This window comes from Cupressus sempervirens, chromosome 5, assembly GCF_028749045.1.
Source record: "Cupressus sempervirens isolate cs-2001-9-10 chromosome 5, ASM2874904v1, whole genome shotgun sequence".
NCBI classification, from domain to species: domain Eukaryota; kingdom Viridiplantae; phylum Streptophyta; class Pinopsida; order Cupressales; family Cupressaceae; genus Cupressus; species Cupressus sempervirens.
The window spans coordinates 436336066-436363043 of NC_143122.1; the positions used below are offsets into that span (position 1 = coordinate 436336066).

General features: G+C 30.3%; 1 protein-coding gene across 3 annotated transcripts; it reads right to left on the minus strand.

Moving 5' to 3' along the window:
• Positions 1-1483: 1483 nt before the first annotated feature.
• LOC149556653 (uncharacterized) lies at positions 1484-25479 on the minus strand. Of its 3 annotated transcripts, XM_089831074.1 has the most exons (7): positions 24807-25475; positions 23425-24457; positions 22082-22158; positions 21756-21798; positions 11445-11628; positions 3630-3741; positions 1484-2172 (listed from the first exon to the last, which is right to left on the minus strand). In XM_089831074.1, exons 2-7 carry the CDS (start codon positions 24215-24217, stop codon positions 1945-1947), a joined length of 1437 nt encoding a protein of 478 aa, XP_089687200.1. In that variant the 5' UTR covers positions 24218-24457; positions 24807-25475; the 3' UTR covers positions 1484-1944. The 3 variants fall into 3 exon arrangements, with proteins under 3 accessions (XP_089687200.1, XP_089687201.1, XP_089687199.1); XM_089831075.1 differs by having other exon boundaries at positions 3630-3738; positions 23425-25479; XM_089831073.1 differs by having other exon boundaries at positions 23425-25475.
• Positions 25480-26978: the final 1499 nt, after the last annotated feature.

Here is a 26978-nt window from a genome sequence, read left to right on the forward strand (position 1 = left end):
ATTTGACTTATGAATTAAGAAGTAATGACTAGTAATAAAATTCAACTTGGGTCTATGAAATTTAATTTCAAAAGCTGAGATCCAAAGTTATCTTAACTACTCAAGTTAAATTCAAAATTCTAGATGCAAGAACAAGAAGATTAAGAATTAGATTGATATAGTGGTTTTGTAAGAACTCGGGTGTAGTTTAGATAGAAGATGACTACCAACTCTTATACAAAAATATACAAATTACATACTAAATCATTACATTATAGATAATAAATTATGACAAATAGAAAATTTATCAACGATACACTTTTCACTTTTACAATTTAAATAAAACTACGATCAATATTGCAATCTTGTAACATCTCTAAATCAATAATAAACTTTAAAAAATTTACCATAATTTTTTATTTATCAACTTTACGCCTTTTTCTAAAAATATACATTCTAATTTTTATTATAAAACATCACAATTGCTTAACATCACCATATCACATCAACCTTGTACATAGATAATGCTTCTAACATTATTCAACAAATGAAAAGTGACAGCACAATCCAAAATCCATTTTAACAAAGTCCATGTTATTTTCCATATGGTTGGATGTGCATTTAAAAGAGATGGCTTGTTCTCAACGAGTGATCAATTTTGTCAAAGTTGAAAGGGGAATAAAAGGCCAGCCAATCTCCATTTGAATGAATCTACATCAATGCATCTATTCTGACTCAAAGAAATGTCTCCTAACTACCAGTCAATTGAATTCATAAATAAAAATAAAAAGAAAAGAGAAAGGAAAGAAAGACCAAACAAATCTGGCACTAGCTTATTAGTGAAGATTGTACGTGCATTTATCAGATGAGGTAGCCACGTACAAATACCTCCAACAACTCGCATTGAAAATGAACCTCTTTGAATTATGACCACCTTTTTCACACTCGCATGGAATTAGTAATGAATGGTTAACATCAACGTCGATGGTCTTCATACAATAAATGGATAAAGTGCTAAATGGGCCCTTCAATTTAATTACAACATTATCTCTTTCAGATTGTATGTAGATGGAATAAAGAGGGCAATTCAAAATATTGATGACTAAGATTTTTCATATAATCAAATTTTAAAATAATTATGTTGATATAAATTTGATAACATTAAAAAAAATCAGTGTTCTATCAGTTCAGCATTTATAAAAGTAAGAGATTGCTTCATATAATTATAGGGAATTTTATGAATTAGTTTTATTCTTATTATGAACAATAAGTTTGTACTAATTAGTCTTATTAAACATGATGATGAAACACAAAATGTAATCAAAGACATTGATGACAATAATTCATATACAATAAAATCCAAAACTAACTGAATAAATCTAATAGTATTAAATGAAATCTATCAATAAAACATGTTTTAAAATAAGAAATTATATCATTCAAATCACAAAGATTTCCTTATATATTTGTTTATTAAAAAGATCCATTTGAATTACTACCTATATTTTAACAACCTACTTTCATTCTTGTTATCTTGATTATATTTCCTCTTCAGTAAAAGATTGTACAATGTTTGATAGGTGCAATACTTGGCTACCATTCCTTTTAAAACCCATATTACAAAACAGTAAGCACAAGCATCCATGCAACATGTTTACAATTTAAGACCATTTCAACAGCCCAGAATTGAGGTTTTAAACTCTTCTACCACCTCTTCCTTCTCCCAAATACTTGCCATGAAAAAGGCAACTTTAACCAGTGAATGAAAAGACAAGGGAGAGAATATAAAAGGAGAAAATTTTGTACAAGAGAAAAAGAAACTGGCCCACAATAATCATCTATGCCCGGAATACATTTAACCTTTGTTGCTTGTGTTTCTAATGTATAAGCTGCCATTGGAGCTATGCCAAGATTAGCTTTGTATATTCATATCGATAAACATAAACATACAATGGAGTGGTGAGATTAGCATCTAAGGAGAAGAAGCTCTTTGGGGGTATCTGAGTGCTCTCCTTGCCAATCTTGTCTGCCCAATGTGAATTCTAAACTGGGCATTTTCTGAATTGTTCGATTATAATTAGGGGCCATATGTAACAAATTAATGCTATTCACATTTAAATTGGAGCCCTGCAAATGGACATCGTTGCTTATGCTTGACTGCTGCTCACTTTCTTGATGCCCATTGCAGTGTTTCTGTGGAAAAGAGAAAACATTGAAATTAACATTTTAGTCAAGATATGTAAAAGAGTGTTTAAGAAAATAATGCAACCAATGATATCTAAATACTCACTTTAGATTGGGAAAATATGAAAAGATGTTTTCTACAACATATATATAGTTTAGCTTTAGGAATGAAGATTTTGAAAGGATTGGACAATGATGAAGACAAGATTGCACAAATCAGCTTGTCAAGAGGAAAGGAATAGAAGAGAAAAAGAAATTTGCAGGTGTAGGTGCTCAGAACAGCCATGAAAGTTACAAAATGGAGAGAAAAATCAGATTTAAGATAAGTATTACCCATGAATCTCTTGAAAAAAATTCTCAATTTAAATACATATGAAGATTGAATAAATTAGTGCTTCTATATTTTATTATAGTTTATATATTATTTTTAATGTATGTGCAAGAGTGTGGATTAGATAACATGTTTAAGACTACAAGATCATGCAGTTTAATAAGATTCTTCAATCTTATCTATATCACACAAGAAATAATTGAATTGATGACAAGAATAGCTCTCAAAATATTGTTATATTAGATTTCTGGGAATGATTGTGTAAGTTTTTTTAAGTAATTTTCAGAAATCTAATATAACATTATATATGGATTGTGGAAATCTGATACCTCTCAAAATATTGTCAAACGACAGTTTTAGATAGAGAAAAAAATAGATCCACAGTTTTCCCAGGTACAATCTCTAATGTCTTGACAATTCATTAAGAAAAATGTATCAAAAGATGATTTTGAAAAATATGAAAAATCTATAGGATTGTTGATTGCTATTTCTAACTAATATTAATTTTTTTCAACTCTTATATCATTGAGAATGTTTTTTGAATGAGACATTTTAAATCACATAATGATATATATCAGAAAGAGTAGAGTTTAAAAGTGTTCAACCTAGGACTTTTCCTCCTTCCCATTCTGGACTACTTCTCGCCTGTGAGGAGTTATTCCCCTTTTCTTTGTTATTTTGTTGTTTTGCTTTCACATTCTTTCTGCGGACACCATTTGGTGCTCCCTCTGCTAGTATTTGCCTTTTGTACTGTTTCCAGTCCCTTAGACTCTTATTGGTCTCTTGTTAGACATTAATAAATTTATCTTATCTATCTTATCTTATCCTATGGTAATAATTGGTAGTGAGTCAACCAAAAAATTAAATATCCTTTCATTACAGTTTTTCTTTCTGATAATCAAAAGAATTTGATTTCCTCAGACAGTAAAATGTAATGCTTTATTCTAAGAATGATTTTCTAATAAAATGCAACAGGAGCAAGGTGGGTTTTTGTTTTCAGTTTCTGCATTTTAAGCTTTGGAAAACGTGAAGTTGAAGGAAACAAAATTTCAGAGCTTTGAAAGCTTGACAGCTTCAAATAAAATGGAACATAAGATGAAAATTATAATATAAATTTGAACTGTTTTCTAGTTACCTTAAATGGATCTAGAAAATGTTGTGGCGTGGGAGAAATATGTCGAGAGTTAGTTTCCTTTGTTAGCAATTTTGGATCTTGAAGTTGATCTTGCTTTGACCATAATCCTCTGCTGCAAATATGCCAAATCCAGACATTTTGTAAGCCAAAATTTTACTATTCTCTTGCAATGAAAGAAACAAAATCAAAATATTTTTCTTGAAATTCTACTATTCTCTTGCAATTCTTATATCGACAAAACTAATGAAAACAATCTCGATGTTCCTTAATCCAATTTTTTTAAAATCAATCAATAACAATCCCAATACTCCAAACTTATATAATCAGCCTATGCCAGAAAAATTACTGTGTATATGAAATTCCACATTATCATAACTTTTCTATTGACTCATTACATACAATAATGAGCGATTGTTTGTAGACAGCCACAATAACTTTAAATAATAATAACAAACCAAAGCAATACACTTAAGTCGTCCGTTGGAATTAAGGTTTAAAATTGGGTCAAAACTTCTTTGGGTTAGATATATATACATGCAGCAGCAAATAGGTTAACACATTATTATCTAAATAGTAAAGGAATATAGGAAAATACACTATCGTATAGTTTTATTCTAAATGATATATAAAACAATCTTTATGATCTTTTTAGTGGTCATTTTTAAGGTTGAAAATATAATAGACCAAATTAATGATCTTTTTAGTGGTCACTTTTAAAGTTAGGATCTAATAGACCAAATTCAAAATTAAATCCATGATGATCTTATATGATATGCTGTTAAAAATATTCATCAATCTTAGTCTCAAATGTTCTAGGGACTTATTTGAGATATACAAAGCTTCCTCTAACTTGTAGACTTGGTATTCTTTATTTAACAATTCAAAATCTTATGGTTAATACTTACTTTCATGGGAGCTGTTAGTAAACTCACAATTCTGATGGTCTCTAGTCTTATATTTTCACGCTATAGTCCCTCTTCTATTATTGGGTGACTCATTTAATACTATACATTCTTGAAACGTGAATGATTTGTATAAACTTAAATCTCTTGAATCTCCTTCTTGTACTCCTTTGATGTATCTTTATTACTTATCTTCATTGAAGAGCTTGGACTTGACTTGGAGTCAAAGAATTGGATGACAGATTACTTGGCAATTGAAATTGAAATATTAGTGGACTTGGTAGCGTATTACATCTTTTAATAGTTTTTAGGTTTAGTTTAATTGATAAAACTATCACGCAGCAATGATACTGTGTTTTATCACGATTATCAATATCATTTTAAATTCACCTATAATAAATAGATTTGAATTTGTCACCATGACCTTTTTTTCCAATAGTTCTATGTTCTTCCATTAACAATATCTGCTCTCCAAACAACACTGTCTTAGTTACATTAAACATCACACACTAACAAAGAAATTAAGCTTATAAAAACTCTCAACAATTTATTTCACAACCACTTTCGAGCTCTTAGATATATCAAACACATAATGTTTGGGCTTGAAAAAAGAATCTGACGCTAGTTTTATACCTACAGCCTTTCAAAGAACCTAAAACTTTCAAAATGGAAGATAAAACAAGGCCCATACTGACAGTAAATCAATGTAGAACAGAAAGACTTGTATCATTTTTTATAACAAAAACTGCAATAAATTATAATTGCAGTATCTACCTACATATTTTAAAGGTCTCAACAGAATGGATATAACTGCCTCTACATTAAAACAAAGGATGCTAACCAATAATAAACCAACATATACTGGACTTTAGGTTCCATTCTAGATTTATTTGCATTGCAATGGGTAGACGTTTTCTGGATATATAATGTAAAACTAAACTAAAGATCATTATAAGGTGGAATGCTGTACTACTGAACATTTTCTCCTAACTCCTAACTTATTACGATAGAGATGGTAATAATGGTTTTTGAATGTCGGAATCCCCTAAATAATAGAGAAATTTCAAGATCTAAATAAAAAAATGATAACTCAAGATGGCACTCTTATGAATAGTTGTCTAATCTGGATGAAAGTGTGGATTCATAATTGAATAGATTTTAGACCTAGAACTAAATAATTATAGACCTTTCTCACATAGTAGATAATTAAACAAGTCAGTCATCTTTAATTAAGATTCGCATACCTCATTAAATGATGAGCTACAACATAAAAGCAATCAAGAAATTTTGTTTTCTATTTATTCATTTTATTTATGAGAGAAGACACTTTGTGGGTATTTAGATTACTGATGTTTTTAAAAGTTTGCCAGTGTTGAATAATAATAAATAAACAAATAGTTGTAAAATTATAAGAATATATTAATAAGATATGTGGTTAATATTATCTAAAGAATTCTTTTATTATTATGTATTTATTTAGAAATTTGATGGAAAAAATAGAATTGTTTTATTGATATTAATAGTTTCTTATTTAAACAAGACAAGGTGTATTCAATTAAGACAAAAATCAATTGATGATTGCAGATTATGAGAAATTTAAATAAATCATGGTTTATAAGTTCCATAATAAGGCCATATAATTGATATATTGTATTGTCAAGGGATGTCCCTTTACAAAGAATACAAGGTAGGAAGTGGAGGCTAGAAGAAAACAATCTTATACTATAGAAGCTTAGAGTCTAGTGAGGTAAGGACAACTTAAATATAAGGATTAGATGCTCATGGCCCAAAACTCTTTCTAGGAGATTGACAAGTTACATTCATGTTTGAAATGCATCATTTTTCTTCTTAGAGTCATATTTTTTGAACAATGCATTTTTAAGTAATGTTTTTTTCTTTATTAGGTTTTAAGGATCAATCTTGATATTAGAGATAATACTAAGGGGACAATTTAGGTGACTTTATCAATACTTAATAAAACATACAATGAAGTAGAATCTCAAGATATTGTTGCTATCCTTCAATCATCCAAAGGATAAAATATCAAGGATCTATTGTTTTGAGCAATAAAATGATCTAGAAACTAAACATCGATTATAGGTCCCTATACTAGTGCACTTAGCTCAAGCTATATAAAATAGTGTCATTACATTTGACTCAAATGAAGGATTATAAATAGACACGATGTTATTTGTTTTGTTATGACTTATGTGTGGTAGCTAAGAAGTTATTTGGAAAAAAAAAGAGGTAAAGACCAATGAAATCTTTATTGGCTTTGGTAGTTATGTGTTCTTAATAAGATATATAATCAAACTTATGAGCCTTAGGGATTACCTCATACAAAAAAAAGTTATAGATGCCCAAAAAATGAAAGATTTAACTAGGAATGTATGAGAACATAAAGAATATTTTGTCTAGGTTACAATTATTGACAATTCAAATTAAGAAAACACATCATTCTATTATTACTTTGAAGAATACAATTATATTAGTTCTCTAAGTTAAAAAAAATGGAGATTTAGTTAGGAGGCCTTGATCAATTGAAAAAATCTTCCTATGGTAAGCACAATGTCAAATGGTCTAGTCTTTGACCACCCACATGGTACTAGAGAGCACATCATGGCAAGGTCATTAGTCACACTAGAAAGTTTACCTAGTGCACTAAGTTTATATGGGATACATAATTATTTTAGTCAAAAAGAAATGTGGAGATTTATCCTCTATTTATAAACTCATTTTGTTACTATTTACAACCTCTTTTGTTCTCTATCTTTCATAGAGTGTGATCCAAAATATTAATGCAAAAAATAGCAACACAATTGAATCTAGAAATATATACAGGACTACTATTTGAGTAGTTAGATTGGCTTTGTGCCACTTCTTGTCTCAAATTATTTGGTCATATAATCTAAAGATTTTGATATGTTCCTAGAGGTTTTTAGAGGTATAAATTTGGATATATGTTTCAATTAGATAAATTGGGATAGGGTCTAAACCCTTAATAATAAAGTAACAAGTCCCCAGGACAACAAAAAGGGGATTCACTAGGAGTGAATGCCAGTAACTAAAAATATAAATAGAAAGTAGGAAAATACAACCAATAAAAGATTAAAAACCACAAACATCAACTAACAAAAGCACTAGAAAACCAATAACTAACTAAAACCAAGAAACCACAACACTACGAACTAGCTAGCTCAAACAATAGCACCACTAGCATACAAACCATAGACTATGACAAAAACACCAGCACTAGGACAAAGTAGAGACCAACCCAACTAGATCTAGCCACCACACCCCAACCAACATCATATGTTAATGTTTAATCTCCTTGATCTTCTCCAGAAAGGAAGCTTTCTTCAACGACCTAGAAGAGGCCATATCCCCATCCATTTTCTCTTCTTTTTGAGCCAATTGGACACTTTTATCCCTTCCCTCCTCATTTGTTTTTCTTTTCATTCTTCTCTCTTATAGCTTGGCTTGGATCCCACTTATGGATTTGTTTATTATTGAGATGCCATCTATAGCAATTGTTCCCCCAAAAGGGATTGGGATTCCTTTACAAAGGAAAGGGCGTTGGAGATCTCCATCTTCTTCTCCTTAGAGGGCATTCATATTTTCAACTCAACTATTTGCTCCTCCGTAAATGAGCCCAATTATGGAGTTTCTCCTTGGAATATTCACACACTTTCCACATAATGTTAACATCCTTCCCTTTTATCTAGTCTTCATCTCTTATCTTAACTTCAATCATTTCCTCTAGCTTATCAATCTTCCTCCTCGCTATCTAGTGCTAAGAAAGCAACCACTTAGTAACTACTTTGAGTTTCTTATGGAAAATACATAACTCCTCAACTTTACCCTCAAGGTCCTCTCATTCAAGGCCCTAGACTAGATTATGATGGGTATTAGGAGAGGAAGACTTCCTAAAAGGGGATCTCAAAGATAGGAAAACTGGGCCTTAGGAGAAGTTGAGATGAAAAGGTGTATGTGCACACTCATAATATTTAGATAAAAGAGGGAACTAAGAGAATAAGGGATTCAAATAAGATCCCTAATTATTTTTAATATCTTCTCCATAATCATTTGTTTAACATTTAGAAATAGTTATTAAGAGTTAAAAGGAATCAAGTTTTGAAGACAAAGGTATTCATGAGCTTGAATTGTCAAAAATACCACCAAGATTTTCTTTTCCCTAACTTATTCTCCTTATCTATTAATAAAATGCAAATGGTAACTTTGATAGTGGTAAGTTAAAAAACATTCCATACAAATATTGTGCTTTTTAATACTTTTCAATATATTTCATTCTACCATACTTCAATGGGTGAGGATCTCAACTGATAAGTGGTGCACTTAGGGGATCCCATTATAGAGGAATTAATAGAAAACAAGAGGTTATGAAATCCTATTCAAATAAAAAATTATTGGATAATTGAGATGATTCAAATCTTGTCTAGAATAGATGGAATGGGTAAACATAGGAGAAAATTTTGTAGAACTCCCAACAATAGACCTCTACATGAATATAATAACCATTTTTAAAAGCGAAGACATCTGTAATTAAATTATAGAACTTTAACTAATAAGTGAAGTCATCCTCCCATTATAGAACTTTAACTAATAAGGAAAAGGAAAAGAAGATTATACAAATGAATAAAGAAAAATCAATATAATTGGTCAAGGAAGTGATAGCTCCAAGAATTCATTATTAATATTAATCAATTAAAATATTTTCTGAAATTTCATACATGAGGGAAAAACAATCAATGCATAGATAGTCCTTGAAGAAAGCTAGTATTGTCAACATGCCAAATCAAGTAGATAAAGGATATCCAACTAGTATGAAGAAATCAAACATGAAATATAGCATGCAATTGAACATTCCCCAAAAATGAAAGCTATATATATGATAAAGTCCACTTTAATCCCTAAAAATTGACTTATATTCTCTTTACTTTATTGATTTTGTAAGTATTTGTTATATTTATGATTTTTTTATTTTGTTTTTTAATAGTGAGTTTGTATCTTTTACTTTTGTCAATATAGTACACTGTTAGAATGGTTTTTTGTATACTAAATATGATGTTACATTATATTATATTGATTTTTTAAATGGAACATTGGCCAATATTATGGTGCATACATGTTCAACTCTTCTTATTTAATAATTTTTTAAAATTTGTCTCTATAACTAGTTTTGGAGGAACATTATTGAACCTAATTCTATTTATAATTAACTTTCCATCTCTAAAATTTTTAAGAATACTAATTATTTAAGTTACATGAGACTAGTATTAGCTTCCTGAATGTGCAATTCAATTTGTAATTTTTTTTCTTTTTTATAAGATTAATTATATTTTTTTATGGAGTAAGGGGTGCTATAATCTTTAACTTTATCTCTAAAAGGAAAGACAAAATTATATTTAAATTTAAAAAAAAATACTTTTGCTTATATATTTAAAAGAATTTAGCAATATTTTTTCATTGCATAAAAATTTTTGATATACTATTACATATGGAATATGAAACCATATAAAGCATTTTTTTGTCAACTTACAAAGGTAATCAATGTTATACTTAGTTGATAAATATTAATGAATTAAATAAGAACCAAGTTCAAAAATCTAGATTACAATATAGTTTTATAGATAATATACATTAATTTATTTATTGATCTTTTATATTTTTTAAATAATGTTAAGCAATAAGTATAATTTCAAATATCCATCACCAACTTTTAAACTATTATCTTTTTCTATAATTTAAATATAAATAAAAGTTAAATTTTATTCTTTTATAAATTATTTAATATATATAATTATATATTATATATCAGTATTCTAATTAGATTTCAGAAATGTTATTTGAAAATTATTATTTATAGTAGTTTAATATTCTTTAAAAATTATAAGTTTTGATATTAAATCATCTCAAAATTATTATCTTTAATATCTTTTAAATAATTTATAATATGATTAATCTATAAACCTAATTTACATGATACTATATTTTAAAATACATGACAAAAAACATTAATTTACTTTTATGTAATAGTATAATTAATTTTATTATGAATAATTTTATATTTTAATTATTCTAATTATTTTTTATAAGATGTATTAAAAAAATAATGTTAAGCAATAAGCATAATTTCAAATATCCATGACTACTTTTTAAACTATTATCTTCTTCTATAATTTGAATATAAATAAAAGTTAAATTTTATTCTTTTATAAATTATTTAATATATGTAATTATATATTATATATTAGTATTCTAATTAGATTTCATAAATATTATTTAAAAATTATTATTTACTTAATTTAATATTCTTAAAAAATATTAGATTTTGATATTAAATCATCTCAAAATTATTATCTTTAATATCTTTTAAATAATTTATGATATGATTAATTCATAAACCTAATTTACATGATACTATATTTTAAAATATATGACAAAAAAATTAATTTACTTTTGTGTAATAGTATAATTTATTTTATTATGAATAATTTTATATTTTAAATATTCTAATAATTTTGTATAAGATGTATTAAAAAATAATTTCATAACATGAAAATCTATCTATTATTCAAAATCTAGATATAATATCTAAATACATTTCTAAATAGTAGCTCTTGATGTTCCATCATTAATTTCAAGTATAGATATATAGATTCATATATAATGTGAATTTTCAAAATAAGTTGAAAAATTATCTAATTGTTATTTTCATTTATTAAATTTCTTATATATTAAACTAATTTATTCTATTTCATTTACTATGATTTATATTAAATGATAATATATATTAAAAAAATACAAACACACATATTCATTTTCATAATTCAACTCTATATATTAGATCTTTTTATGCATTGGTATATACAATAGGGATGGAGATTTGTACCTCAATGAGTTATTCCACATATTTCTGTACATGTCTTCTGAATTGGATTTATTTTCCACTATTTTCAAAGATCCTCTCACTTCATGAGCTCCAAACTTAAATTCGCTTAATGATTTATTTGTCAAATCACTTTGATTCACAACATAATCTTCTGGTGTTGTATTTGTCGATGTTTCATATGTATCTACAAATAATAATAACAGAATATTAGTAACCTAAATTGTAGTAATTTAAGCATTTATTTATGCTTAAAATTTCAAAAAAAGAAGTCAAGAATTTCTTTTTTTTTTTAATTATTAATTTTTCACTTCAAAAAAATATATTTGTTAAATGAAAATATAAAAGAAATATGATTTTAATTAAAAAATTAAAACCATTAAATTTATCATTTAAATCAACGAGATTTACATATTTTGTTTTGGATGTAATATAGATATTTATGATTTTCAAAAGTAAACAATTATGACAGAAGTAGAAACAAAGTTTTAAAACTATAGAACTTAAAGATAAAATATAAAAGTAAATACATTATTAATATAAAAATAGAAGTCATAAATAAGAAACTTTAAAGAATTTATAGATGTTATTTTATAATAATAATCATTTTTTTATAAGAATGGTTGAAAACAAAATTGTAAGATTTTTTCTTTTCTTGAGTGTGTGTCAAGATCTATTGTGATATTGCTATTAGGATTTAGTTATGTAGATTTTCAGCCCAATGACCAATCTTTCATGAGTAGTGATTCACATGGATTGATTTCATGAGAATAAATGGAACACCTAGCACACATTGGAAGATTCATGATTTTCAGCCCAATGACCAATCGTTCATGAGTAGTGATTCACATGGATTGATTTCATGAGAATAAATGGAACACCTAGCACACATTGGAAGATTCATTATCTAATGTATCTAATGAGATTATCACTAAGCATAATTCAATAATTATTAAAAATATTAGATGCTATAAAGCTTTAAATTAGATTTAAATTATAATCAAAAATTAATATTGAAAATAAAAATCTAAATTATAAAAGTTCATGAAATATCTAAATTATAAAAGTTCATGATATTACTTATCGATTATTAAAAATAAAATAGTCAAGAACCTACAACACAATGATAAATTGTGAGCCTCCCATCTAAGAGATATTGGGTTCGAGTCTACTAGAACTTATTGATCAGAAGAAAAGTTATTAAATTTTTTTTTAAAAATATATGTTTAATAATTTATAAATACACAAAAAAATATGAATTTCTATAATAAAAGTGGACTACAATTACAATTCAAGCATTTAAGTTACATTTTTTTATTTGATGGATTCATGTGTGCTTACATTTAAACACACATTTATAAAAAAAATTAAACTAAGAGTTTAAAAATAATATTGAAAAAGTATGTTTTAATAATAATTTTTTGTTTGAAAATTTATTATTCTTCTAAATTTAAAATAATAAATCTAGTGATGGATATTAATGTTTGACTTATCTTTGAGGAACACTAACTAGAGTTTTACAAGATCAAGATATGTTATTGTTTTTCTTATCATTAAAAAAATTAAAAAAGAAATCTCATTTGTTAGTACTTACCTTTTACTATTGATTTACAAAGTATTGCATTCTCTTATTGAGAATAACTTCTCTCTTCTATTCTTATTTTGCTCACTATATGGTTTAGACTCTTGTTAGCTTCCTAAGTTCATGTGTGGTGAGTGATAAAATTGTGGGAATTAAACCATCCTTGGATAATTTGGTGTGTTTACATGAATAATTTGTTGATGATATGGTGATGATGTGAGAATCCTCCTTCAAGGAAGCTAAGGCTTTTAAAGTTTTTCTCTCGATCTATACTAAGGCCTCAGGTCAACTCATCAACTAGGAAAAAAGTCCTTTGTTCTTTGTCAACACCCTGGCTTGTAGACAAGTTAAGACAACTAAAAAATTGGATTGTAAAATTACTAGTATTTCAACATCCTACCTTAGTCTTCCATTAGGGCTAAAACCTTTGGAATTTTTTTGGTCACCTTTGGTGGATAGATTTTATTAAAAAAATTGTGGGTCAAAAAGCAACACTTCTTACTCAAGCTAGGAAACCACAACTTATCAAGTCAATGCTTTAAAATCTCTTGATTTGCGCTCCAAGCACGTTTAATATGTCTGGCAAGTATGTGGATGCAATTGCAAAAATTCAAGGAAATTTCCTTTGGATAGGGGTGGAAGAGAAAAAAAGGTTGGCTTTTGTGGCTTGGGAGAAAGGCTGCAAATCAAAAACCAACATGGAGGGTTGTGGTTCAATCCGTTAGGATGATGAATTTTTCCCTTTCGGCTTAGCAAATCTAGCAGGTTTTTGAGGATAACAAAGATTGAATAAGATCATTAAAAGAAATATTTATTTGTGTAACCTAAGCTTAGGGGATTTTTTGAATTCAAATTTTCTTGTGAATGGGTCAATCTTTTGAAATGGCATATAGTGGGGAAAGACATCTATCAATAAAAAAGCTAGATGGAAAATTGGTAACGGTTGGAGGATTAACTTTTGGGGTGATAAATGGCTCTTTGAGAATCCAATTTCTTCCTTTGAGTTCTTTGTGCCCTTTAAGGATAGATGCATCTACACATAGTAGGATCAAATGTGTTTGATTACTGGCAGAATGATGAAGTTGGTCCTACTTAGCTTTGATTGATCATATCTTGTCCAAGGTAAAGTTGGCACTCAATTCTCTAGTTATTATAAGGTCAGTGGAAGATCAACTCATATGGGATGACAATGCTAGTGGAAAGTTCTCTATGGCATCCAATGCTATTATTCTTCAAAGTCCTATCATTTATTCCCTTGTTTGGGCAAGAGTTTGGAATAGATATTTTATACCAAAAATTAATATCATCCAGTGGTTCGCTCTTCAAAAGAAGATCCTTACATTAGATAGTTTGATAAAGAGAGGTATAGTTTCAACTAATAGGTGTTATATTTTGAAGGGGACTTGAAATCAAAGGACCATATTTTCTTGTACTATCCTTTTTGCTTGAGAAACTCAAGGATGCGTATTTTCCACAAAGTCAAAATTGTGTTGGACAATGCCGAGAAATATTACAAATTTTTGGGTGATGTGGAAAGATAACTAACCAGTTGTGCATAGGAAACTTTGGTTTCTTCTTGCTCCTCATGTTTTGTGGAATTTGTGGAAGGAACAGAATAATTCCAAGGTGTTTAGGGACTCTTTTATCTCTCTAGGCTTGCCTGTTGAAGAACCAAAATAAATGTCATTGTGAATTTCCAAAGTAGCCTTCAAGGTAAAATAGGTTTTGATTTTGGAGTGGTTGGTGGAGTTAGGGTAGGTAAAAAAGAGGAAACTAAAGAGTGAAGGGAAAATGCTAGATGTAATTCCACCACAGGGTTGGATCAAAATGAATTTTGACAGTGCAGCTAAGGGGAAGTGGGGACTGTAACTATGGCGAGAAGAAGTTTGAAGATGACTATTGAGATATGGCATCTAGTATAGGCCTAAGCACTAAAGGTATACATTTTTACCACAATAAAGAAATTTCTAAAGTTTCTGTCAAAATGTTTCCTAAATAGGATGACAAAATTTTAGTCAAGGAAAACGGGGGGTTTATGCATTTTCTTCAATTAAAACTTTGTGGAAGAAGGTTATTAAAGTTGTAATAGAATCTTAATTATTAGGCCAAAATACAAGCAAAAAATGGAAGGGATTACGAACGAAGCAGTATTACCCTGTATGAACAAATTTTGCCCTAGCAGGGAAAAACATCATCCCCAAAATCATGTGTCCCTTTCAAACAATCTTAAATTTAATTGACAGCAGGGTTTTCATCTCCTGATTAACAACAATTTTTCCATCCTAGCAAAAGAAAATGAGGAAGGTGCAGAACACCATGAATCCAAATTCAACACTTTTGTTAAGCAACATGAAGAAAGACTCAGAGAAATCAAAGAAAGGCAAAGGAAAACACATTTAATCAACATAGTAGAAGGATGGCAACAAGTAACTAGAAGAAGAAACAAGATTGGCAAGACAAATTTGAAATGGATGATGATGGACAAAAAAGAATTAGAGGTGGGAGGATTTGTTAGAAAATAAGAGGATTTTTCAATAAGATACAATATGCTCATAAACACATTAGGGCTTCCACAACAATACTCAATAATAATAGTATAAGAGGGAAGCAAAAGCCAACAATAGTCTCAGTAGTAAAGAACATCCCACTAGGTCTTAGACAACAACAACCTTTACACGATGTAGAAACTATGGAAAATTCTAGAAATCATCATAAACCTACTTTATATATTACCCCTAATAAAAGATCATGTGATAGGAAGGACATAGCCAATAAAATCTCGCTTCCATCTAAGGTAAAGGTATCTAACTATAAATATTTTTCTGATGTACAAATCATTAGTAACATGTATGTAGAAGAAAAATGGAAGGAATGTTCAAAGCTAGGCATATATGCATGCTAGAGTGGACCAAGTAAGTACCAAGAAAACTTGAAAAATAAATTAGAAAAGATTTACAAGTAGCAGGTATGTGTCAACACCTTTTCAAAATCATCAATGTATATACACTACAAAAATCAAGAAATTGGAAATAAATTAATCTCAATATTAAATTGTTTTTATAAAGGTTTCTTAGTTAAATTTTGAGCATGGGAACCTAACTAGAACTATGAGAAAGAAAATATTGCTCCTACTTGGTTTGAATGCAAAAGAATTTCACCAGAAATTAAACATTTACAAACTCTTATCAAGATTGGAAAATCTCTTGGAAAATTATTAGGCATTGATTCAGATTATGATCAATCTAGCAATATCAAATTTTTAATAAATACAAAGCCAGATCATGGGAAATTGAAAACTAAAAAGTTAATAATGAATAGATCCATCTATGAGCTAGAATTGGCAAAGTATGAAGGAATCATTCTAGGCCTAATCTGAACATAGATTACAACATTTCTAACATAAAAGAAGCACTAAGCAATATCAGAAAAAAGGATTCTAAAGATCAAAGGGAAAAGAAAGAAAATAAGGGTATAAGAAAGCATAAAGGAAGACTAATGGCCAGTGTTAGTGTAAATAATTAATTATTATTACACTTTACTTAAGTTTACTTAGGTTAAATGCATTATTTTAATATTTATCATATAGAAACCTAGAAGTATGCATAGTTAGATCAGTTGTAATGTTGATAACACAAGAGTTTGCATATTTATCTAAGTTGTCATGTAGACAACATAGCTGTTTGTAGTCTAATTGAGCACATGGTGTCTACAACATCTTTTTATGTGACACACCTATGTAAGCTTATCCTCTCATCATCGCACTAACTTCTGTGCTCAATGGAGGATAATCCACTCTTGGTGGAGATGTGCTTGGTTGTGAGAGTTATCACTTTGTTGACTCCTAGTCATTCTAGAGGCCTTTATATACATGCTCTTTTAGTGTGTATGTACACAATGATATTTTCATTATTGTTATTATGATCATACTTTATTGGTCCATATTGTGCTAGTGCTTGAGCTTCTCAATCTTGGTGTGATTTTGCCCTAAGGCAAATTCTTATAGCCAATGTAGTCAGATAGCAGAAAAGGCATCAGAAGAGCATAGCACAGGACAACAAAAATAGGAAAGTAATAAGAGAAATTTCCTCATTACCAACATGGTGGATATGGACAAGGTTAATGTTAAGTTATTGGAGGAAAATCTTTAGGATATGAGGGTTGATCAGCCTTTTGGTGTACTGCAAACAAAAAAGGTCATCTTGCTCTATATTTTTTGGGTGGAAAATGGACTTTTAATTCAATCAAAATGTTAAGTACAAAGCCAAGCAAGCAAAGATGGAAGAAATCCACAACAAAATACATGAAGGTAATGGGAAAGAATAGATAGGGGAGCACAACAACAATGATGGTGCCTTTCAAAATCTAATGGAGATAGTAGATAAGATGGAAAAGATGATAAAAGATCTCACAAAGAGCTACCAAGGGATCATCTAGGTCACTATTGAATTCTTAAACAAACTAGTGGGAATAGTAGAGTGAAATGTTAACAATATGGTGGTTCTTGGTTTAGAGGATCCCAAGTATGCAAAGATTTCCTTAGGGAAAGGTAAGCAGGCCAAAGCTAGCACAAGGAAATAGAAGTCAATGAATAATGAGTCAAACAAAGATGAACTCAAAGCTGCCATTGCCAATATCAAGGAGTTAAAGGAGCAGTTGGTCTTGGACCTAGGGTGAGCTCTGGTGTTCTAGTTGGTTCTACTTTTTTGTTTTGTGTGGTTTGTTGTTTGTTTAGTTTTGTTTTTTTATAGCTGGTTGTTGTTTGGTTATTGGTAGCTTTAGTTGATTTTTTAAAGAGTGGGTGTGCTTTTTTTTCAGCATTGTCTTGTTTTATTGCTTCATTGATAAATATTTTGTAAAAATTGTTGTGATATCAGATCCCTTTTAAAAACTTATTTTAACCCTTAATCAAAAACTTCTCTACTAAAGGAATTGGAATAATACCTTTTATGAATTTAGAATTTATTTTAAAGGAACATTATTTATCATCTACTAGAACTTTAACTTTTACTAATTGTCTAATGTAACATAACATTTTTTAATTAACTACTTTTGTACCCAACAATTCATTCAAACTATATATCCCAAATATCCCAAATTTGTGCTCGTAATATCCTAAATCTCTATCAAGGAAGCTCAAAAAACAAAACCAATAATTATAATTTTTTTTTATAATCTTTACTATTCTAATCCAATAACTTGCATCTATTAATATTTTTCCTTCCCACTTACTGTTGCCATAAATTATTTTCTTGGCAACTATAGGGGCGCAAGGATTTCTCTTTACAAATATTACTTTTGGAAACACTCTTAGAAAAATATGGATTGGACACATTAACGCAGTCCGCAGGGACCTTGAGAAGCACCCAACGCTGCATTTAATACTCAACTCCATTCATACAGTGTTTAACAGGCCAGACACATAATTTTGTTATCCGCAACCGACTTATCTTTTCATGACGCAAGATCCGTTATTGGCCCTCATACCAAATAATGGTACAAGGTAATCATTTCCTTATTTTTCCTCATCCAAAGGAATGAGAGTTCCAACTCACAAATTTCATCCTCGATGATACCCCAATTATCCAATTTTTGCTCCTACTCATAAGCCACTTCCCAAACATTGTTATCTATATTGGTAGTGTACTAGTCCCCAACTTTGGCTTCAACCTTGTAATGACTTGTACCAATAGGCCACTAAACAAACTCTAGATTTAACACACTGCTAAAATATATTGCTGAAATAAAAGAAATAATAGTGCCAATGTATTCATTCAATGAAAACCAAATATTTTTACAAATGATATGGCAAATTTCAGCACCAAAACATTATGACATAGCACATTACAGAGAAACCCTAACTGGCTGTATACAATTGAGAACTTGTTGCAACTACAGATTGAAAAGAAGAACTTGGATTGATCAAATACTAGAGACTGACTGCTGAAGATGATATGGTGAAAGTGCAACTCCAACTAGAACTCCAAATTAGCAATTAAGCACAAATGAAAGGACTGAAATATTCTTCCCACAGCTACAATAATTCAGGTGATCTCTCACACCCTCAAAATTGCGTACCAATTGAGAGTTTTTGTTCTCAATGGCCAATTGTGACTATTTGCAGAAACCCTAGGCTCCACAACGCACATAAGCAAAAATCAATAATAAGTCTCGATGATAGACAATGAGCCCTCAATGCCTATTTATTCTTTTTTCCTTGATAGGTCGGCCTCCCTTTTTAATTTTTTCTCCGCTTCTTCCAGCAACCTCTAGAAGCTTTTTTTTATTTAATTTATAAAGTTACCTTGTAATATATTTTTTAATTGATAACTTTATAATTAATTCCTCCCAAAAAAAAATGAGACAATACAAACCTCTGGAATGGCTTTCTCTATGTTGATTTTCTTTTTGACCATATCTAATTGAGCAATATGTTTATATAATTTTTAAGATCATATAATACCAAAGTCCTATGTGTGTGTGTGTGTGTGTGTATATATATTTATATATTTGTGAGTCAATATATGTGCAAAGCCTCTTATCATAATAAAGTTTTTCTATTATAGATGATTCTATTTAGGAAGTGATTGACATATAAGGTTATGAATATGGAGTTTAGTCCTTATAAACCAAAAGATTATTGAAAGAGAACATCAAGAATCTTACTATTATATATAAAATAAGAAAATTAGGTCAAATATAAATTATATCTTAAAATATAATATTAAATTTATTTTATATATCTAAATAGACAAAGGGCATTCATTGATATGTTGAGAGATTCCCTAAGCTAATATTCTTTATATAGAGTTGTATGTTCCACTTATAAATTCTATGAATAAAAAATTTTAAATTTAGTTTACATTCACACCAAATCATAGCTAATTAAAATATTAAACTACCTTTCTAGAATAATTATTCATGAGAACAATATTTCTAGATGGTATGCTAATTGATTGTTTAATTTCATTTTCCCTTGGGAATTACTAATAAAAAATTGGATGGTGATGAGAGTCATGCCTAGATAGTACTAGTGATATTGGAACCCAAGATAAAAGTGGTCACTCAAATTAAACAATACTACAATCTATTACTTTGATATAGTATAATATTTTCTTAGTATTTCTATATAAAGAGATTCCAAAGAATGTACTATGTTACCATCAATATGAATGAAAGTTTCTTTTTATGTGTCCAACACAAGCTTGTATTTGTTTGATTACCTTATAATAGTAGCCTATTCTAAATGAGGAACACTTAGGCCAATGATGTAACTCAATGACATTTTAACATGAAAACACAATTAATCTTCCATACCTAAGTTGTAAATATAACAATCATGTTTCTTTTACAAGTCATTAACAAAATGTTATGATATTAGTGTATGACTAAGCTAAGGCAAGTTGGGATGTGGGGATACCTAAAAAGAATTTTATGTGGATACCAATTGTTTATCATTTATAGTTATTTCTTTAATTCTTTTATACTAATGTAAAATTCCTTTTTTACAAAGGATCTCACACATTTAATTTTTTTAGTTTATCTTGACATTGAAAATTCAATATTTTAAGTTAAACTTAACCACTTGAACACTATAAATATTTAATATTATAATAAAATTTATTTTATTACATAGTACTTGTTTAAAATCTATTATTATATCTAATTTTAAATATATATTATTTAATATAATTAAATATAATAATACTAGTATGATATTTATAATAAAATGAAATTATCGTCAATATTAATTTTAATAATAGTATAATATTTATAATATCAATATTAGAATTAATTATTATAATAAATTGCTATTAATTTTTAATATTTATTAAACTTGAGCAGATTTGAATCCAAGATTTTTCAAATAAGAAATTCACAATTTTATTATTATATTGTAGAGTCTTACCTAAAGACTTCTAAATAATATGACTTCTGACCTAATGTGAAATCCTCCACTATATTTCTCACCCTTTTAAATACAGTAAACATACTCATTAAAAACCATTTCAAAGGTATTAAAATCAAGCCTTCCCAAATATCGATTTAGGGTTGAGACACGGATGGGAGAAAAGAGAAAAATGAGTTTGAAAACTTGAGAAATATATTTGCCTTGCATTCTCTGAAAGTGTGTACCTAGGACGATATCTTCCTCCTGCTATCAGAAGTCAAGTACGTCTTGACATTTCCCTTTCATAGCTGTACTACTAACCAATATTACTCTCTATTCTCTATTGTTTTCTGAAGGCCTTCTGTTTCAACGTTCAGATTGTAAGCTCGTTCGTTCTTACCCCTATAATCGCTTCGAAAGTACCATTTAAGGGCAACTCCAAGCATGGAAATTGCTGCAAATGGCGATTTTGACCTACTGTGCAATCTGCATTGGATACCTACTCAAAAGTACTTATTTTTCTCATTTGGCCCATGAAACGAGAATTTGACATTTGAAGTTATATTATTACTCGTGGGAATCAAATCAAATAATTCAGTAAACAATGTGATTCTTGTTATGTAATCATATATATATTTCCTTGAATGAAATCTTATGTTATAGCAAAAAAACAACAATGGACGCGTGCAGTAATCTAAGCTGAGTATAATAGGCTTTTCACGGTTTTGGCGATGTTTTCTTTCAAAGGAAGAATATCACCATAAAATAGTTGTTATTGCCATTATTTTTCAGAAAAAAGAATACCCAGTTTCCCAAGTTAAAAAGAGGAGTTTTAGAGGCTTACCCGAAGATGCAGGTTTGTCGGTGTTCTTCACAGTTCGATACATCTGGTTGATGTGCACAGCAACAAGGAAGGGCGGTCATTATCGAGAAAATGTTTCTAAGAAACTCTTAAGATTTTAAAAATTCAAAAGACAAGGAATGGTTCGATTGAATGAAGACAAACATGATTTTCCTTCCATAGAGAAATGGTGTATGTTGGTTTCGAAGCAAACAAAAGTAATGGTCGTTTTCCTTGTACTTATTTCTGCAGATCTAAATGTCTGCATATGCTGTAGATGATCAGAAGATTAAATGTGAAAGGGGTATTATAGAAATGAAATGTAGTACCTGCAGATGGCTCTTAACATGAGCTAAAGTGAGATCCTTCACATTCATCAACTCCAATACTGACTTGGGGGTGGCTCCTGCAATCAGTACCCAAAGATTAATATCTTGATCATAAAAGTATGACACAAAACTTCATGGCTACTCAGATTATTTATTAATTTCAATTAATTCATGGGTCAGATAGCTTCGTCACTTTCTATGTGTAACAGTCTTTCCATAGGCATAGCCAAGCCGAACAGACTATTTTCTTTGTTTAGCAGTCTTTCAACAAGCATATGCAAGTTAAATCTATACTAGACTATTCTATGATGATCTATATTTCCTTTGTTTAACAGTCTTTCCACGGGCATATGCAAGCTAAATCCATCATAACAGTACTTCCACCATCATAACAGTATTTCCATAGGCATATGCAAGCTAAATCTATACTATACTATTCTGTGATGAACTATATTTCCTTGTTTAACAGTCTTTCCATAGGCATGTGCAAGCTAAATCTAGTGATATAATCCATGGATCTAAAATTTCAATTCAAAAAGTATATTTTAAAGTATTGATTCGAAAAGTGTATATATGTACTGTGATCTAAAACATCAATTTATAAACTGTAGACATATAGTGATCCAAAGCATCGATTCTAAGTGCAATTTATTCATATAGAGTAACCCAGAACATTGAGACCCAAAAGATATGTACATGCAATGTGATCAAAATATTGATCCAAAAAGTGTACACAACTGATTTGAAAAACAAAATAAATCAAAGCTATCGGATTTCTACAATCCATATAATGTTATATTAGATTTCTGGGAATGATTGTACTACATGATTTATCATCAGGATGCATGAGAATCGAAGAAAACAAAACAAATGCCAAACTAATGTACAGCATTAATTTTTAATGACCAACTGCACCATGGTAGGGCTAGGCCTACTATATAGGCATGCCAGTGAAACAATGGACTTCTGCAACATCTGGAGACATGGCCTACTATATACCTAGTTTATCTACGTTACCTCTGCAGTAGATAATGCAGTACTTTGTAAGAAGTAGTTAGGAGCTGGTAATCATTGAACATGCAGACAGCATAAAATTCAACCAAATTTCCTACTGGGTATTTCATCTCATTTGTATAACAATGCTAGCAAACGCCATTAAACAAGACAATTGCAGCATGCAAAGATAATGATCTCAGATTTGTGGAACGTATGAACATGCAAGAAAGGCAATCTATTCCTGAGAAGTGTGTAACCAATCTGATAGCAAGTGAACTTTCTATTCCAATCTTATAAATACCAATTTACAAAATGAGTGAAGCAAGAGCAAGAGAATAGCTGCATACTTTCATGGCCTCCAAGAAGCTCAACAGCATGAACAAAATGGGCATGGAGAGTACTTGTCCAGCGCATCCTTGGGGCTCGAACACTTCTCTTGCTTGGCAGCTTTGACATGAATCTAGATCTCATCGATTGTATGTCAGAAATATGGCTTGAAGCCCGACTGGTGCTGCTGCCGCCATTGAATGAGCTTCTTTCTGGTCTTAAGAACCTCAATGAGTTGAATGTCTCCGAAACAGTGGAATCCTCCTCTTGGGAATTAAAGATCCCATTACTTCTTCGACCACTGGTCTCCATAGTTTGAATCAGCCTCAGAGACTCTAAGTGCTTCTGGTTTTCTCTGCCATTAAAACTATAGCTGCCTGGCTGAATGAAGGATTTGCAACCAGACGATATAAGCTGATTGGGATACAAATCTCTTCGGGGCAGCAAAACAAGCTTTGGATCGATATTCCCTAGTGCATCTTGTCTTAGTTGAGGAGGATTCAAGGCTGAAAAGCATGAGCTTGGAGAATACACTGGAACCCCTTTTATGTAAGGAAGTGCTGATCCGCCATAGTCTTGAACATGTCTGCTCTTGATTTCTATGGAAGGAGATGGAGATGGGTCTAAGCTCAAGTTGATTGAATGGATAGAAGAAGCATCAAGATTACTGTTTGACTTTTGGGCTTTTCTCCAAAAATCGATCCCTTGATCTTCATCAGTACTTGACTTGCTAGTTGGCAGACTGATATGCAACGACAAATCAGGGAGGCAGGATGATCCCACCACACTGCTGCATTGCCTCTTCTCTGCCATCTTTCATAGATCAGATCCCCCCTGATTTCAGCTATCTCCTTTCCTCCTCCACCATATGTGAGATTGATGAGTCAATTCAACTTAGCAGAGATGAAATGACTTGAAGCCCCCTAATGCAAGCTGGCATTCTTGTAACCCTATGGGACCGTTTTGAGTAACCCTAGAGTGGTCCCTTTGGAATCCATTGGATTAGGTTTGAGGATGGTATTTGAAGAGTTTAGGAGGATAAGAAGTTGGAAACTGCAATCAGAAACAAATTAAACTAGTGACATAAATGTAAGCTCATGTGAGAATGGCTGAATCAATTCGAGAGAAGAGATAAAAATGATTTAAAGACAGACCCCCAATGAAACCTGCCATTCCTGTGAGTCTTTTTGCATCCACTAGAGGCTGGTTTCAAACTTTCAGGTGCTTTTGCAACCCTATTAAGTATTGCCAGGTACCCTTTTGAGTAACCCTAAAGTGGTATCTTTGGCATACATTGATTTGGGTTTGAGGACAATATTTGAAAAGTTGGGATAATGAGCACTATAATCAGAAACAAATTAAACTAGTGGCATAAATGTATGCTCTGAGCATGGTTTCTCACCTTGGGCTATTGAATGTTTGCAGCTTCGTATATGATTTGGCTCCCATGTCTTTGGTTGCTTCATGCTTTTCAGATTAAGATAACATGGTTTCTATGGATTTGAAGGAGAGTGGGCATGAATGATCAGTCAGATAAAGAAAATGGATATGACGATCTGGTTTCTATGGATTTGAATGAGGGTGGGCATGAATGATAAGTCAGATAAAGAAATGGATATGACAAATATCTCACAGCAACCCTAATAAAAGACAGTATATAACAAAAAACAAAGTTTTACCTTAATCTCTTCATGATCTATGACTAGCAAAACAATTGAGAAGCAATAAAACTTGGTTAAAGTTGGGCTGAAGACATGATTTCAACGTGGGCATCTAAAAAAAATAGTAATTTGTGCTGTGTTTGAGCTCTGTGAGAAGAAAAAGATCAGAGCTTGAGGAAGCAGCAGTACACGATTGAATATTTGGGATATCTGCCAATGCCCAACAAAAGAGAGAGACGAGCAGACAGCATAAGATCCAGAAAAAACAAGGGGAGGGAAAGGAAAAGGAGATGGGCATGGGAGGATGAATATGAAAAAACAGGAAGGAATAGAGTATTTGTCAGATGGAGACAGACAGGCGGCAAACTTTATGAATAAAATAAAGCGCACACAATAACACGGAGAATAAGGAGAAATGTGGAGAGGAAGGAGCACCACAAGTTATCTCATGGCCACCAAACCCACACATTTTCCAGCCAACATGCTTCAAGGGGCTAACATCCACCGCCATCCCCAATAATAATATATTCCTTCTCACTTTATGATACATTGTTTTCTCTTCAGACACACGCATCGTATTGCTCACAGATTCGGTGACTTATAAATACCAAATCAGTACGATTAAGAATGGGGAAAAATATCATTGGACTAGTGTAGCCATCACATGACATCAAAGATATTATAAAATGTGCTGAGACTTTATGCTCCCAACAACACCAAATAATTGAATGCCATGCATGGAATTAGTTTTGAAGTAAAAGTCGTGCTAACAAATACAAGTCTGTAAAATGGTTCAAGTAATTACTAGACTGTGCATTTTAGTCTGTATGTGGCAATATAGAGTTTGGTTTGGTCTTTTTCCCTCTTTGTAAATAAATACAAAATTGGTCTTTTGGTGAGGAGGTTTAGTTTTCTTGTTAAGTATAATATTAGAAGCAATGATGTTTTTTACATTTGGTTAATTTGTGACTTTAGGATGGAAGATTTAAATTTATAATCAAGTAATACTAGAGTGTGTATTTAGTTTGTATGTGGCAATATGAAATTTGGTTTAGTTTATTGCTCTTTGTAGATAATTGATCTTTTGGTTAGGAGGTTTAGTTTTCATGTTAAGTATGATATTAGAAGCAATGGGGTCTTCCACATTTGATTAATTTGTGACTTTAGGATGAAAGATTTAAATTTATAAGTATAGGGTTGATTGTGATATTACTATGAAAGATTTGATTTTATATTGTTTTGAAATTAATGCATTTGACTTAAATTTGAGATTATTGGTTTGTACAAATTTCTTTCTTTCATAATAATAAATTATTTATTTGGCACTTATTTACCTATATTTCATGATGGTTCAGAATCCATCTTTCTTTATAATAAATGGTACTCTTTTAAGTAAACCTAAAGTGGTTCTATTTGGAATTCATTGGTTTAGATTTAAGGATGGTATTTGAAGAGTCAAAAGTTTGGGGTGATAAGAAATTGAGTACTACATTCGAAAACAAATTATACTAGTGATATGAATGTAAGTTGCAAGGCTATTGAACATGTCTCTTTTGTGATGATAAATGATTCATTTAGCACTCGATGACACATATTCATAAGTATCAATTCAAACAAACCCTTCCCTCTCATGATAGTAAATGGATCATTAGTTGTCATTAACCCATATTTCATTAGTATTGTTCCAAACGAATCCACACACCCCCTCCCAACCCCTGCCTCTCTCTCATGATAATAAGTTGTTCATATAGCATCCATTGACTCATATTTCATGGAAATTGGTTCGCACAAATTCATCTCTCTCATGATAACAAATGGTTTATTTAGCTCTCATTGACCCATCTTCATGAGTATTGGTTCACACAAGCCCTTCTCTGTCATGATAATAAATGGCCCACTTCACATTCATTGAT

Coding starts and splice junctions, on each gene's coding strand:
- LOC149556653 (XM_089831074.1), bottom strand. CDS start 24,217: ATGGCAGAGAAGAGGCAATGCAGCAGTGTGGTGGGATCATCCTGCCTC. Junction 3,742..11,444: donor ATGTGGAATAACTCATTGAG/GTACAAATCTCC, acceptor GCATATTTGCAG/CAGAGGATTATGGTCAAAGC. Junction 2,173..3,629: donor ATTTTCTAGATCCATTTAAG/GTAACTAGAAAA, acceptor TCTTTTCCACAG/AAACACTGCAATGGGCATCA.